General features: G+C 34.5%; 1 protein-coding gene across 1 annotated transcript; it reads left to right on the top strand.

Annotated features, from left to right (window-relative positions):
• The first annotated feature begins 1,636 nt into the window (after positions 1 to 1,636).
• LOC120337784 (uncharacterized) lies at positions 1,637 to 16,024 on the top strand. Its single transcript, XM_078117057.1, has 23 exons — positions 1,637 to 1,792; positions 2,236 to 2,319; positions 2,610 to 2,678; positions 3,337 to 3,405; positions 4,152 to 4,220; positions 5,677 to 5,922; positions 6,275 to 6,451; positions 7,075 to 7,221; positions 7,924 to 8,043; positions 8,482 to 8,606; positions 9,010 to 9,153; positions 9,526 to 9,726; positions 10,016 to 10,234; positions 10,605 to 10,703; positions 11,329 to 11,466; positions 11,980 to 12,089; positions 12,327 to 12,521; positions 12,870 to 13,033; positions 13,234 to 13,394; positions 13,893 to 14,066; positions 14,381 to 14,516; positions 15,197 to 15,277; positions 15,348 to 16,024. Exons 1-23 carry the CDS (start codon positions 1,690 to 1,692, stop codon positions 15,506 to 15,508), a joined length of 3,192 nt encoding a protein of 1,063 aa, XP_077973183.1. The 5' UTR covers positions 1,637 to 1,689; the 3' UTR covers positions 15,509 to 16,024.
• Positions 16,025 to 17,666: the final 1,642 nt, after the last annotated feature.

The raw sequence follows: 17,666 nt of genomic DNA on the forward strand, positions 1-17,666 counted from the left end.
ATCCTGGGGCTGAAATACGTATGAGAACCTATTCAATTTTTAGTGATAAGGTTGGTTGAGTAAAATATTGTGGGCAGCTTCAGAAAAATACACACAACGTTTCACGAGAAACTATGTCGAAAGAAATGTTCGGAATTTAAAGTAGAATTATATTCAGTAATGTATGTGCAAGAAGTCCTAAGGTAGTGGTCTTAATCGTATTTTGAATAATCGTATTTTAACAATCATTTTGCATTGAAACAGCACCACGTGTAATTCTAGCATGATAATGGTAAGGCGTTTACATCGACTCATTGCTTCAATGGGACATTTTATTTATTAATAATGAAATGAAACAGCAAGCAAAATTGAATGCAAATTGTTCATTATTTGATCCTTTTTGAAAAAGAATTCAAAAAAAGTTTGAACTAAGATGAACCTCGCACCATTTTTTATATGTATTTTGAAAGCCAGATGCGAGCTGTCCAGATAGAGTTGAACAGCAAATGTATAATATGAGAGAATGGGCTGTTTTCTGGGAGTGCTATGCTAGACAAGTATCCATTACCTATCGTATCCACTGATTTGGATACAAATTAATACATGATATTTCTAGTAAAATCCACCCCCTGCCTTCTCTAAAATCGTAGTTAAAATCTTTTATCATCGGCTAAAAATTCAGAACTCATACCGCATACAGCAATCCATACAGCCAGCACTTGAATCATGCTTTATTTAATTAGGAAGACATATTAGGCAGAAAAAATACGTTAAAATATGGTATCATTGGCACCATGTTTAGGGCTCTTTTCGGGGGAAATTAATTTTTTTTGTTGATATATATGCAAAAATGGGGGTTCACTGAATATTATTTTCATAGCTTAATCATGAATTGAAAATCTTTTTTTGCACCGCCGACCGATATAAAGTTTGAACTTTTTCTCGGACAGGTGTTCCATATAACAATCGAAAATCTTCAGCCATGAAAATTTATTACAATTTCATTTATTCAGCAGTGATTTTGTTGCAACGAGACGCCTATGCCGTGTAATATTTATAACAGCAGGATGTTGAAATTCAAGCAGTCAAGTATTTTTTCACACAACATTAAAAATATTGCGTCCAACGTTACTAAAAATGTCGAAACTAGAAAAAGTATATGCCCGGTCATGAACTCTCCACGGTCATGAACTGACATCCGGTGGTTGCCGACCATACCGATTGATAAACTTCCTAAATCAGGGATATTGAGAAGTTGTTTCAGTTACATTTGAAAGAAAATCAGCATTTACGAGTTTTTCAAGCATACGCATTAGTCAGCAAAAATAAATTATATGCAACATACTTATTTTTGAAAATATTCATGGCTGTTAAAAAATGCGACGATGATAGATGTTCTGATGTCTTATGATAAGGCACAGCGCGTTTTGCACAAAGCGTTTTTGGTTATCCGATCAGGATTATTCACCAGTTGTTGCGTACTAAAAGTAATGCTGCGTCGTACGTTCGGTATTTTCAACACTCTTATTCATTGGATAACGAGTCAGCGACATCGCGTTTTGTTTAGGAATTTAATCACGCAAACAGATTAATAATCACCATCTCTTTTTGGCGTCATATCCGTAACAATCCATTCTATTGCGGTGTTACAGGTTTTTAGAGATAAGTTATTTAATTATATCATATGTTTAGGATAAGCATATTTCTGGAATGAAGTCTACTTTCAAGATTTGGGATATATGTTCTTCTGGTTTTGTTACTGTCGTTGAATTATGCGCATTGTTACTGTTTTTTCAAGTCGAGTGTAAGTCAGGTAAGAACTAATTTTTATAACTAATAATTTGGTATTGAATCAAAACTACTGGAGAGAATACGTTAGCTTCATATTTCTTTATTAATCAACGTTTAGAGAACTCAAAATGGTACGCTCGTAGTATATGTACCGCGTTTGGGTTAGGCCATAATTTATTCCGATTTTCCTTATTTTATTTCTATTACGAGTTCGGGGTCTGTTTGTGTTAGCCAAGTGAATATACCACCTGCACATATTCAAATTTCATTTAAATTAAACTTGAAGAAGCTTGAGTGAATACGGCATAGTGAATTGCTGCTAATAACTCCAAATTTCGAAGCTTAGTATAGCTCTAGACCGAGAGAGCACAATTCAAGGACTAGGTAGGACAGAAAAAAGCTTTTTGCCTCTCATTCACCTACACACAAATCGTTATATCTGATTATTTTGTGACGTGTTCATAGGTGATCGGTTAATGATGTCGGATCCATCCGGACGATCGAACAATTTGCCATTTGAATCAACGACTACAGAGGACCTACAAATCGGTAAGTGAAATTTAAAAAAAATTGTCACATATTTTCATACCAAGAACACATGAAGTTTTACGACCTTCCTATTGCATACCAAGGCTGATTAGAAATAGAAGAAAAAGTTTGGATAACATTTATGCTTTTCCAAAAAAACAATGGTTATAACTTGGCTTTGCTTGTACGAACAGATGCATCAACTAATTTATTTGTTTCGGAAGTGGGAGACAAATATGATATATCTTGGAACAAGACACATATTCATTCCAAATGTATTAAAAATTCTTCTTTGCAATCAATAATTTTAGCAACAAATTCGAGCTTAACAACAATAACTTCAACAACAGAAACCACAACAGAATTGACTACAAAACAAGGTCTGTCTATAATGCAAAATAAGTCAATGCACATGAAAGTGAAATCAGTTCTAGGCTATTATTGGAAATTCATTCAGGATTTTTCAAAATATTTTGTTTATCTCATATGCACTACTACAGTAACAAAGTGCAAACCTTCAGTAAGAAAACTTGGTCGATAAGTTTGGGCATAAAGGAAATTCGCAACGGTAAATGATAAAACGGATGAAGCAGGCGAGTGAGTGGACGCCCGACTGTTCTTCTCCAATGTTTTCGTCAATGACTCTAGATATAGATAAATTTATACATTTACTGAGTTATGTAGGAACCCAATTTTAATAGAAATATTTTACGATTCTAACTTTGTAACTAAAACGCTAAGTCACGGAGAAAGTTTTGCGACACTTTTATTGCATACCAAGGTTGATTACAAACTAAAGAGAAAGTTTTGATAACATTTATTCAACAGCAATTGCCGTGTATTTTTCTGTATTTCATATTTTCTATAAATGGCAGTGGTTAGTACTTTACTTTATTTGGACGAACAGGTAGATCGACTAAATCTATCACATATTGATGAGCCCACTTAAATTTCTATATGTCTCGAAAGTGAGCTTCGAACAAGACACATATTCATTCAAAATGTATTAAAATGCTTCTTTGCAATTAATAATTTTAGCAACAAATTCAAGCCTAACAACAATAACTTCAACAACAGAAACCACAACAGAATTGGCTACAAAACAAGGTATGTCTATACTATACTGCAATATAAGAGGTCGATGTACCTGAAAGTGAAAGCAGGTTATTATTAGAAATTCATTCGGGATTTTCCAAAATATTTTGTTTATCTCAAGCACTACTACAGTAACAAAGTGCAGACCTGTAGTAAGAAAACGTGTTCGATAAGTCTGAGCATAGATGAACTTCGCTCCGGTAAATGATAAAACGATGAAAGCAGGCGAGTGAGTGGACGTCAGACTGTTCTAATTCATTGCCTGTACTCTAGAAAAACTAGATGAATTTATAAACTTACTGACTTATATAGGGACGTAATACACAATGGAAATAAATTTACGATTATAAATTTCCTAAATATAACTACGCCACTCCAAACATTCGAAACAATATTGATAGTCTGCCAAGATAGGCAAGGAATAAGGTTGTGAAATCAACAAGACGCTTCGATTTTTGATTGAGAGTTAAACCTCGGCACGATACCAAAACCATCTACGGCATAAGAATAGTTAACCAGCTAATTAACCAGTAAATAAATATTTTATTATATAATGGTAAATAAATTATATAAAAGAATGATATTTTTGAGACAAGCAAGCAATGTAGTTTATCTACGCGACTTACACGTAAAATCATCATTCAAACGCTTCAAGTGAAAATTACTAACTAAATTCCGAATATATATTATATATACAACTATGATAAAATTTCGCAAAATGACCCTTGTATCAATAATGAATACACGTTATTTAACAGGCGGATTGTTCGAAGGATCAACTACGTACGAGTCATCTGAAGCCACTTCAGAATTCACCACGATTCGAGGTGTTTTATATCTTTCATACTGCGCTGCATAGGGTTGTATAATATGAACTTGAAGTTGCAAATCTTTGTCCAGATTGTTCGATATAACTCGCGTCAGAGTTGTTAACTTTAATTCTCTTGGGATGGATTTGCAATATAAACGTAATTAAATTCCGGTCTGATTGCGTTTCATTAATCATCACACTCACCAGAAATCTAATCCTTTATCTCGAGCTGATCATAAATCGTTAGGATAAAAATACTAACTTAAAAGGGTACACCCGTAGTATGTGAACCAAGAAGGCGGACACCGAAACGTAGTATGTATACCAGTTTAGGGTTAGGCCATAAGTTCAGGTACAAATACTACGAGAGTCACTTGTCTAGTGCGCGAACTCTTAATAGAACTAAACTGAGGAAAGTTGTAAAAAATTATGGCCTGACCATCACCTGGTACACATTCTATATTCAGGTGTCAGCCATCTTGGTTCGCATAATACGGGAGCGCCCTAAAAGTATACATTTGTGGTAGCTAACCTTTCAAATGTCGTAATAAAATTTTCAACAATTTCTCAGAATTTTGCTCTCTTGAAGTTGAATAAATATCAGATTTATGCTTTTAGCACAATACTCAGCCATGTAGAAATCGTGGTGTTGAATGAGAAAAGATCTAAATGTCATTTCACATTTTGCTCAAAACTTGATATATATATATTGATAATTATGAAAAGAACGAAATCTTTCTGACGCGCCATATACCTGGACCAATTGATTCACTTTTGAAGTAGTCGCCAAAACAGTTTTAACACCTTTTTTCAATAAAAATCCCTCAATTGAAAGTCGGAAGGATTCATTGACAAAGCACAAAAGAGCAAAACATGAAAATGATACCTCACAAAACGTCTAATCGTTGTACTGAACGTATACTGCTTGCTATAGTTGATAATGTTAGGGTTAGGCCATAATTTTATTCCAATTTTCCTTATTTTAGTTTTATTACGAGTTCGGGGACTGTAAGCTTCAGTCCCTTTTACACAACTTGATATAAGGTTGGCGAAAAAAATTAGTTACCTTCATATTGGTACATACACTTCTGGAGCGCCGTTGATGATATTATTACCAAATTGGTATACATTGTTATGGAATATTGGAATGAACTATCAATTAGGTTCTACTAGAATTTGTTCGTATGATCAGCGGTGGGATTCAGGAGGCTCGCACAGGGAACCCGTTCTGTTCTTACAACGTAGTCAGCGTACCCGTTCTTGTTATTGGGGGGGGGGTACGCTCACCGCAGCTGACGACTAGCATTATAGTTGGCGTTGTAAAGTTTTGGATTATATTATATGTGTTTTGTTAATGTAGCTTACGTAGTGAGATTGAAATAATGGAATCTGTTGTTAGTTAATTCTTATGCATATATGCATATATAATATGAAGTATGCACAGCATTGAAAGTATTGTTCTTTTCATATAGATCCCTGTCAAACCGGTTATCAAGAAGTGAATGGAACTTGTGAAGATATAGATGAATGCATTGTTGAGAGAAATCTATGTCCGATGATGCTGTGTAAGAATATACCCGGCGGATACATCTGCGTTTGTCCAAAAGGATATTTCCGCAGGACTGTTAATATATGGTCGGGTGAAACAGACTTGGATGGTTCAGAAATACCTAGAAACAATATAGTTGCTTTTCCTTCGAGCACAACCACATGTTTCTGTAAGTCTACGGTTTCTATTATTGTGTTTTTTGATTCAATGTCACTATAGGCTGTAATACAAAAGCAGGAGAAGTGTATTATAAGTTTTCCATTGAGTTTTGGTGAAATAGTCCTGTTTCAAAAGTATGCAAGTGTGAAAATGGCAATAACTAAAAATGGGTGATAAAATTAAATTTGAAACCGACACTCAAAATTGTAACATAGAAAAAGATAACATTTGCAAATTAAATTAAATCCCCATCACTTTTAAACATGCATGTAGTGTTATTTGATTAATTTTGAGTTTATTTTTGAGCGAGCATTGAGTGATTCTGCTTCATGTTTTTATATATATTATGGAATTAAATTCAGGCGCTACTATCATCAGTCAACGTTTCGGATTTCCATATTCTCAATCTCTGTCGAATACCTCGTCACTTGAGTATCAAAATATGACGAGTTTATTGACACAAAGACTTATGCACAGTTACCAAGTAACACCATATGGATTTTATGTTCATGGAATACATGCGGTCAAGTTGACTAAAGGTATACGTTTCTAATGTTTTGATCAAGGTTTCGCAACTTGGGATGAATTTCTCTCCGAAGAGGAATTTTCTCTTTCTTGGGAGGAATTTTAGCTTTGTATGTGCTGTAAAAAACTACTAATATCCTTTATTTTCATTGCTATATAATGCTTATTTACGCACACACTAACTAAGGATACACGAAAGATTGAACACAAACGGTTGGGAACCAATGTTGATATATATACAAAGCAATAAAGTTATTTGCAACATTTTTTAACGCCGGCGACCAATTCAAATCTTCTATTTTAAGTCTATTACGAGTTCAGGGACTGTTAGTGTTGGCCAAGTGAATATACCCCCTGCCCAAACGCTTCCGTCCCTTTACGCTTTCGTCCCCAACTTGATGTAAAGTAGGCAAAAACAATTAGTTACTTCCATATTGGTACACACACTTCTGGAGCGCCGTGTAATGATATACAGTTCAGAACATCGCAAGAAACGATGAGATTGTTACGTAATATCATTCATTTAGGTTGAATCACAAACAAAATAACAGATTCGACCATAAGCAGAATTGAGTCTGACTCACTTTTTACGTACTTTGATGACTGTTATTATAATAAAAAAATATTTGTTATGCAGGATCCGTAATACTAACCTATGAAGTTTTGACCAGCGAGCAACTTACATTACCAATTTTCAAAAAAATGTACAACATAACTATTGACACAAATTTCTGGAATTCGCTGCAAGGTTTACCGGGTATTGTCGTGGATGCTCCCATGTCAGGTAAAGAATATTGCTGTTGACTTGTTCCAGAATTGAGCAATCGATATGAAGCATATTTTTTTCGACTCATAAAAATGACCTCGATCATTTGTGTTTGCGACAGATTATAACAAAAACGTTATCATCACGGTTTGTGCCTAACTTTGAGCCCAAAATAAGGGCAAAAGACCAAATAATCACTAATCAAGAATCGTTAACCAAGCAGTAAACTACTGCAAACCCTCAAAAGGTTAAAAACGAACTTGGGCCGTGCCCTGACTCCAACCCTAACCAACTGTGACTTTCGTCAAATGAAAGAACGAAATGCGTAAAATTGGTCTAAGCCTAGTAAATCGTTTGCGCAAAAAAGAGTGGCGAACGCGATCGATGCCCCATACTAATGATTGATGCAGGGTGTATACGAGTTCGCAAAAATGGTACATGCAAATTGGATACTTTTCACAGCTTTTTATGACATAGCGACAAAGGCAAAGTTTGTGCAGTCGTTTAAGGGGTTACTGCATTACTGTATGGTTATGCGTTATCTCTAATCGCCGTTTCGCTTTTTTCAACAAGTACCCAAATTCAAATTATGCCAATGAAATCTTCAGAACGGCAATTCGACATAGTAGTTTGTAATCGTCCAAGGATCTTCATTTAGTGTCTTATATATTTTGTAAATAATAAGTACATACTTCCTTTTATACATATTTCGACATCTAGTCTCTCCTCTATGCGTCGGAGATACATTTCAGTCGAGAAAAGTAGTTGGTAGAACATACAGTTTTCCAAATGCTGAAATTCATACGATACAACGATCTCAAGAAACGTGTTCAAGTCCAGGTAACTTTTTGAATTAATTCCGAATTCTCTGTTAAAGAGGCGCTGAATATGCCTTACTGATTTATACGCTACATTTCTTGGGTTAATCTCCTTGTGATTCTGTAGGTTGATGCAAAATACAAAAAGTAACTAAATTTTATTACTTAATAACCATACTGTGTTTTATGAAGAAATGAACGCTCTATGGTGAGTACCTAAAAACAAATCAAGATCAAAAGTGTATATTTACTTTTGACCATAAAGACTCTCGTAGTTGAATGTAAACTCACGGAATTCTTTAGACTGCGCCGTCGAAACCCTAGGGCTCTGCGTAAGCCGGTTGAAAACCACTTTCTTGGACTCATGCAAGGCTAGTTAATATTGACAAAGTAAAATATATGAAGTCAAATTTTACCCCACCGTGATTTGATTTTTTACATGTATTTGGAATTGTTTCAGGCTATTATGCTTTAATCGAATGCGCCCTTTTGGACGTCGAAGAAGGAGAGCCGATAGGATATTATGATACTGAAACATTGATAGAATATTTCTGTGACAAATCTGCTTCGGAAATTGTTAATGAGGTAATTATTTTTTATTTTTTTTTTTAAAAGCATATAGTCATAGACTTCAATATGTATTTGTTCATTGCTTTGACATACATTACACAGATTATTGTACACTTATGATGAAATTGCTTCATTGCGTACGTTTGGTTTTGCCCCACTATATAACTTGTGCAAAGATTAGGGGTGTATGCTTGAGGTAATACCGTCAATATTTTATCCCAATAACATGCTGTACTTTAGAGTTTTAACGTTAAACTCAAATTGAATGGTAAACAATCAGTCATCATTCCAAAAATTGTGCAAGCCTCAATACTTTCCATGAGACCAAAATTAGCTTCTATGTAAGTTGATAGCTGATTCAAATTTAGCATTTCCAGATACTTTCTCATGCTTATCGGGACTATTTGTATTTGTTCAGGACACCAACTATACGAGTTATACTCTTGAATTGACCATAGGGGCATTGAGTTCCATTTCATCAAATATGGCGGACGATGGTGTAAAAAACATTGTAAACGCCCTGGACGTCTTACAGAAGGCTGCTGAAAAAGATGATATCGATGTAATTATCTTGTAAAATTTTATATATAAGGATAAATCAATATTTTTAACCCGGGCAGGGGAAAGTCGCATGGCGTATCACGGTCACTCGTCCGGTCACCAGTCCATGTCAAGTATGGGGTTGATAAGTGAGCAAGTTGTTTTGTTGCATGTACCTGACGGTGGTTGAAGCCGTATCCCAACAGCGGTCAATTGAAACACAATACGGCAGTGAGGAACCAGCAATCCTCTCGAGCATAATTATCTCCACGGGATACAAACCTGCAAACGAACGCAGGGAATCAGGGCTGGGATAGCAAGCGTATTCCCAACGATCAGCACGATGAGCCGTTCGCCGTGCCATCGATTACAAATTTTGTTTTCTTGCCATTAGATAACGAAAAACACAATGATGTACCTACTGTCGATAGTTGATGACATATATGACGCGGTGCAGATGGATTATACAAATGGTGTGGCAACTTTATCAAACGAAGATAAAATGTCTTTTGCAAAAACGTTGGAAATGTTCGCATCTAATCTTGTTATGAATGACGATGAACTTACTGTAACTTCGAATTCGAACGTTTTCACGGTATACTATCATATTAGGCTATCTTCTTTACATCTTGTTTTTTCAGTAAATGCCTCTGAACGAATGATGCAGGGTGCATACTCTGCTTCATCTTGACTGGTAACCGGACTAGCATGAAATTCTCCGTATTTTTAACTTGTATTAATTACCGGAAACTATAAAAAAAATATATATTAAATGCTATTCTTCTTTTAACTTTCCATCCATTTTCTTTTCCGTTCGTTTCCACCTTTATCTGTTTCCTGTGTTACAATCCGCAATCTCAACAGCGAACTTTATCCTATTCTAGGCACAAAAGATCAAATGTTCAACAAATGCATCATCAGCTATCACATTCAACCAGACGATCTCTGACCGAACGAGAACATTTCAACCCAACGTGCATTCTGTAATTCCAGATTCTGCTTTTCCGAACTCATGTAATGAAACTGCATTTGCAGTATTTTATTTGCATAAAGATGGGACCTTATTTCCGAGCTTAACCAGAACAAAAACTACACTAAATCAGGTAATGAACTCTCATCAATATGAAGTATGAAAGTAAATAAGACAATCGAAAAACGATATTTAACCATGTACACGCATATAGGGTGTAATTACAAAAACTTGGGTATACAAGCTTAAAATGTTTGAGTAATATGTAATACGTAAGTGAAGATCAAAGTAACTAGTACTTTATCTTGTACCATTTTGTTGGAAATTCATGTTTCAACAAAAGAAAAATAGACTATGATCTCAAATATGACGATATCTATGGGATACCGATATACAATATTTATAATACAATATTATTAAGATATTAATTACAATATAATACAATATTTAAGACAAAAGTCATCGGTTAGGAAAATATGTTATTGGCATGTTTATTTCGTCAGGTTTTCAGTTCACAAATTACCAGAACTAAGTTGAGTCAACTATCAGAACCAATATCACACAAGTTTGGACAACCCAAACGAGAAACTGGACAAAAAAGGGTAAATAATAATTTTTGGCATTGCTAAAAATTCATGTACACGCCTACTTTGAAGTTTGCAGTCCCAGCATAGTCAAGGGGGTTATATGAGGGCCCATGACATATATTATTACGTCTTTTCAACACCATTTTGCTTTATTCTTCAACGATTTATTGAAATCCCGAGGTTTTCTTGCATACTATCAATAGTCTTTTCTCCAAATGAACAACCGAGATAGATGAACATGCGCGGTTATATAGCCTGGATACCTTCGACAGCGAAGTAAGTTTGTGGAGAGATTCTTTAATAAGATATTGTTAGATAACAATGGCTGATTTATCTAGCGTTGTTCGTTTGCAAATAACACGAGTAAGCGTCGTATTACGTTAATATACAAAAAATAATTTGCCCCCCCCCCTCCCAATTTTGAGCTGGTTACGATCTTGTCCCGATGACCGACAATGCCCCTGGAAGACCAAAATCATCTTTTATATGTTTGAATTTTAATTTATCCAGATATGCATGATGAAATCGCGTATTATGGGTGATGACAGAATTTTAACTGTGATTTGTGACCACAGCTTTCGGAATAATTATTAGTGTATATTATTAGACCTTCCTTATTTAGCTTTTCTTGAAAATATAGGATTTTATAACTCATCGCTGTGCTTATTTGGACTTATCCGATGGAGGCTGGAAACATGATGGATGCCAAACGTCAGTGACTGACTCAATAACAACTACCTGTGACTGCGATCACACAACTAATTTTGCAGTTCTTGTAGTAAGATATTTATATTTAAAGTTTCTTAAGTTAATTAGGAAAATTGAAACAACGAGAACTCACACAAATATGTAAAAGTTTTCAATGACAAATGAACCAGATATAATGGGAAGATATATTTCCGACTAGGACAAATTTTAGTTTTATTTTGGAAAATTGAAAATGTATCTATTGTCGCGTAAGTTATTGTTACCATCGCAATACCTCAGAACGAAATGTTACTCGACTAAATATACACGTCGGAGAAATTCCATAACCCTCGAAACCGAATTATGTACCGAGTATTTCGAAAATGTCACGCTCCCCCAGTTGTTCTATACTTGTCCCAATTGTATTAATCTCACTCCTTATGAACAATCGAGGTGCAAGGTGAGAAAGTATGATTAAAGGCGAACAAGAGTGAAACAAGTGTGGGACACGTGGGATACAATTTTTTCTAGTCACTGGTGCTATGCATACCCATAACAGCATGATAAAAAATATTGTCGAAAAAAAAATTATATCTTTTTTTAGCAAACGCATGCAGTTGCAGGCAGCTACGCAATCAATATCGCAAGTTATGTTGGTTGTTCTTGCTCAATTGCTGGATTGACATTCGTGCTGATCATCTATTTGTCCATTAAGTAAGTAAATATTCATCAATAGCTTGCTCTGATTAGCAGTAAGGACCATATTTATTCAACTTTGAACAATAATTCATTTTGAGACACAGTTAAATTAGGTTACTTTTTCAAGGTACAATATTCGTACGCAAAAGGGTCAAAGGTTGTGACTAAAAAGGCGTTGTTAGCGTTTAATAACAATTTTGGTGATATTCAACTTGAATTAAATAATGTAATATAAATTCCTATATTTGCCAGAAAACTTCGTGTTAGTCAAATCAATCAGATTCACATTCATTTGAGTATATGTTTACTTGTTGCCTATTTGACATTTATTATCGGAGTCGAAAGACCTCGTTCGTATATACCTTGCATGATTGTCGGAGGAATTCTTCAATTCTCATTTTTGTCTGCTTGGGGTTGGATGTTTGCTGAAAGTATAACAATGTACAGGTAGACGTATGTTCATTATTTTTGACATATAGGTCATTTCGATGAAGTGCTGTTGTTGTTTTTACTGATAGCTTACAGGAAACCTTTTTGTAATTTTACATCAATCGCTACCAAATTTGTAGTAGGTAAAAACGAAAATGTTTTCAAGAGAGATATTACTTAATTTTAGTTTTCTGTGGGTTTACTGGGTCCTTTGATTTCGAAAATTGTACTTTCACCTTCAGTAATTGGCATTACTGTTAAGTTCAATCAGTGGTACCAACCCATACAATGAACGGTTACGTTATGACAAAAGTTATGTAACTTTGTATAAGAAAAGCCTAACCTAAATAAATTTGTTATGTTCAGGAAATTTGTATATATCTTCAGTCATATGTCATCTAATTATGTAATGAAAGCGTCCTTTATTGTTTACATTCTCTCACTGTTGGCAACCGGTCTAACAATCATCGTGGCTTACGTCACTGGAGATATGATGCAATATGAAGGATGGTCTACTGCCGCGGATAACGGTAAAATAATTTGATTCTGAAAATTAACTTTCAGCATGAAATCGTGGGAAAATGCCAAATGTTTTTCGAATTGTTTCATTTATTCTAGGCCAAGAATTCGGACAAATAGCGTACGCTTGATGATATATTTTGAAAGAATACTGATATTTATCTTCTCGTCCTTTGTTATATTAATTAATTCTTAGAAAATACACTTTCAGATCCCCAGTTTCATCCGTCCTTTTATGTAAGCGATCGTTTATGTTGGCTTCATGGATATTCTTTGTATTTTGGATTCTTGACACCTGTTGGGATAATGTTCATCGGAAATATTTTTGGGTTTATCAATATCATTCGAGTGTTGACGAAATCCAACTCAGAGGTTAGAATTATAAAATTACCAAAACAAAGTGTTGGGACTAAATAATATTGTTTACTGACAACATCTTTCGTCATTTTTCTTCTCATTGTTATGAAAAAAATCGCTATTCTCATTAACTGCTGGACCAATTGCTTTGAAATTTTCAGTGGTCAATGATTGTCTTTTTTGCTAGAAGTTTAATACTTTTATTTATTTCAAAATTTCCTGTTGGCTCCATGGGATTCGTTGTTTTGTGCGATGACGCCATCAAAATTTGCGCACTTTGTGGCGGTTCCGCGTTTTTGTTAGTCATAAAAACTGCTGTACCGGTCGTCTACTGTGACCGATTTCATACTCGTATTACTACGTTTTGGTCTTCGTGTCCATATATTTAAGAATCGCTCTCTTGTTTTTGCTATTAATTTCCGAATCTTATTGTAGGCTAAATGTTACGTAATTATGACAGTTAAAAAACATATAAATAACTAACAATAAAATTTAACTTCGTGTTGTTTATAGTTAAGATCAACGAAAATTCAAAAAAATGAAACAAAGGATCACGCGTATAGAATATTTATGGTGTCTATTCTTCTTGGGATCACATGGATATTTGCTGTTCCACTAACAATTACTGATGACGCTATTGTAAACGAAGTGTTTGGATGGTTATTTTCACTATCAAATGCTTTCCAGGTAACAAATTACCTCACAAATTTGATTTCCAGTCCACACATATAATCGTTCTCAAACAGTACGAATTCGCCAGCTAATAACCTAAATTTACGACTGTCTTTTCTGTTCGAAACCGTGCAATACTAAAATTTGATTTGTTGAGATATTATTTTTTATGACTGTCAATAATTGATAAAAAACATACAAACTCCACATATAACAACATTTTTTAACTACCATTTCAGGTAGAGGTTTAATCAAAAACTCTGACCCGTCCAACATTATTCCTTTCTATCTTTTACTATATGCGATGATCGTGTATACGTCTTTCTTAGGGCCTTTTTATATTTCTTCTCTTCTGTGTGAAACGTAAAGATGTTCGAACGCTGTGGACAAAATATCTGCCTCAAATAAACCTCAGAAAATCATCTGTATACGATGTTCATGATGCCACATCAACTGCGTCTACAGGTAGGCTACTATCTTCCGGGTGGACAACAACCTTATTTGAGAATAACCTGTAGTTCCCTATAATATTTTGATTTAATATATTTTATATTGTGAATTGTTTAAATACTTAAAATCTCATGCATCTCTCTTTTTCTCTTATATATATATGAGCATATATGAGCCAAAAGGTACTCAAACTTGTCTTATGGAAAACTCAGTAGGAAACAATATGTTCAAAAAGGGACAATCGGTAGTTCTCGGTAGCGCATCGGCGGTGTGGCGCATCGCCATAAGCATCAGGAATACACTGGCCACATCACCTCTGATTACCCTGATTGGGTTCGCGGGTTCGACTCCCGTGGGGGATAATCATATATATGCGAGAGAGTTGCTTGACTCATCATCGCTGTGGAGTTCACGTAACGGTTGCAGATTCCTCCTTCATCAAGTTATTGCATCTGAAAACAAATAACTGGCTAACTAATCCCATACTCGACATGGACTGGTAAACGGACAAGAGGCCATGGTTATCCATATTATTACTCGCCGATTTTCCTTTTACCGGGGTCATATCCTACCATTCGCGACAATGCATTTTAGCGAAAAGTCTTCTGAGTAAGTTTTTACGACTATATATACTAAGGTATTTGCAATTTAGAAAAAGTTTTTAGGTTTTATGTTGATAATATTTCTTTTGATAGGAGTTGGAACTCAGTCACAAACAGATGGACCAACCCTGAATCATTCTACTGCGCTCACTTATAAAAATATGCAAAATTTGGGTAAGTTAGAAATTGCGATGAAGCATCAAATTGTACTGTGTACTGTTGATCATAAACTATTATAATACAGATGAATCACCATCAAACAAAACCAATAACACTCAAGATCCAAAAAGTACAAAATATTCGGCTGATGAATCAGCACAACAAGATGATCCTACAATAGATCCATCTTTAATGACCGAAATACATCTCAGCCCTATGAAAAGTAATCCCGATTATTCGACGTGACGTTTATAAACGATTGAATGAAACTACTACTATTCAAGATATTGTTTAATATTATTTATATTATACCAATTTTGTCAAAAATTCATTTTAAAGACTCAAAAAAATATTGAAGGAAGACGTAGCCAAACCTTTTCCTTTTTTTATGAGATTGGCGTCCGTCACGTATATAGAGTGGACGCATTTCCAACATATTAAATATATATATATTGCTTTAACTTCAATTTATAAGCATTTATACATTTTAAACCACGGATGCAACTGACGAGTATTATCATTGTGCCAGTATCGATAAAAAGGTAAAATTACAAATGGGACGAAAACTGAACGAACGTTCGTTCCATTCGCTTTTTTGGACCAATACGTTCATTTGTTTCTTTTCCGTTTATTTTTCACTACTCATTTCTATTATTGAGCATATCATGTTTAACCTTTGCACAAAATAAATATTTTATTAATTCAATTTCATCAACGTTTTATGATGAAACGTTTTATTTATTTTGTTTAAATAATAGTATATAGAAATAAGAGGGAAACTGTTGTCTTCAGTATATAAATTTGATCAGTCTTCTATAAAGTGAGGAATCATTTTTATTGTTTTTTCTGATCCCTCGACAGCACCCATTTTTCATAAGTTGTGTGCTTATAAATTTGGAAGCGACGTTCGTTCAAAGGAAACTCATTGCAGATATACCCCTTTTCACTTGGTTCTTTCTAACCATTCCTATGTATAAACAGTGAGAATGTTAATTGAACACGTCAGTGGACATAACGACCGTTTCAATATTATGTTGTTGTTGTTGTTCATCATTATTATAAAATCGCTTTTCTTTTCGAATACGGACCAATTGCTTTGAAATTTTCAGTGGTTAAAGATTGATTTTTTTTTGCCAGAAGGGTATTACTTTTACTTATTACCAAAATCTCTGTGGCCTTCAAGAGATTCGTTTTTTAGTGTCAGAATAAAAAATAGCGGCACCTTGTGACGTGTCCATATATTTGAGCATAGCTCTCTTGTTTTATTAATATTTGTAAAATAATATGTAATTCAATTATTAATAATTAATTAGGTAATAATCAATGATTTTGAAGACTTAAAATACGTTGCATCGGGAGATTCTCAGTCTGATCAACTTTAATCATAGGTATTCCATTCACTTTTGGATAAATTCGGGGGAGAATAGCCGACAGAAAAAGAAGTCAGAACGTCAGTATATCGTATATCACCGTTTGTGGAAATTTTTTCTAGTTTGAAAAATAATATCATCTCATCAGTGGTATCATTATTCGCAATCAAAAAGCATTTTCTAAATATAGATTTTTAGCTTTTCTCCCTTTCTTGCTGTTTTCGTTGCTTTGCAGTGCATGGAAGAAGTGGCTATGTAAAATAGATAGGATTCGTATATTTATCCCGGGGAGAGGGAAGTCGTTAAGTAGGCTCAATCGTATGTGGAAGCCAATCACGGCTCTTCGCCCTGTTACCAATTCTTGTCGGGTGGGCTATAGGATAACTCAATCAGTCAGGTAATAGTTTCATACGAATGAACTTGATGGTGGAGGAAGCCGTTACCGACCATCAGTTACTTGAACCACCCTACGGATAGTTTCACATATTTATTTTCTTCGTGCAAAATCTATATAGCTTATGATATGAAATAAATAAAATATATATATGTAACGAACTACAAATACGGATATCGGCTTGTTGCAGTTAACGAGGGGTGGCGAAAGATTCAAAAAGTTATCTATTCAAAGACACCTTGCGGCTGAATTGAAGCTGCAAATATAGTAACGAAACAACTAAATGTTAAATAACAACCTAATTAAACACAATCATAAAAAAATCTGATAAAAAATTGAACTAATTTACGGGATGCCACAATAACTGTGGAATAGGCCTATTACTTACACATTTATCTAATTTGACACAATCATACAAAGAAAAAACAACAAGAATTCAAAATGAACTATGGCAACAAGGCGTCCAGTGATCCATTAGAATAATAGAAAATATAAAATTCGTAACCATAAAAATGATATATTGATTAATGAAACAAACAATGCGAAATGACCAGATTTTCTTTTGTTATCGGCTTCCTCCACCATCAAGTCCATGCTTCCGAAAACACTTAACTAGTTAACAAATCTCATACCAGTACAC

Source organism: Styela clava, chromosome 10 (genome assembly GCF_964204865.1).
Source record: "Styela clava chromosome 10, kaStyClav1.hap1.2, whole genome shotgun sequence".
Classification (NCBI taxonomy): Eukaryota; Metazoa; Chordata; class Ascidiacea; order Stolidobranchia; family Styelidae; genus Styela; species Styela clava.

Coding starts and splice junctions, on each gene's coding strand:
- LOC120337784 (XM_078117057.1), top strand. CDS start 1,690: ATGAAGTCTACTTTCAAGATTTGGGATATATGTTCTTCTGGTTTTGTT. Junction 8,607..9,009: donor CTTCGGAAATTGTTAATGAG/GTAATTATTTTT, acceptor GTATTTGTTCAG/GACACCAACTATACGAGTTA. Junction 9,154..9,525: donor CTGAAAAAGATGATATCGAT/GTAATTATCTTG, acceptor TCTTGCCATTAG/ATAACGAAAAACACAATGAT.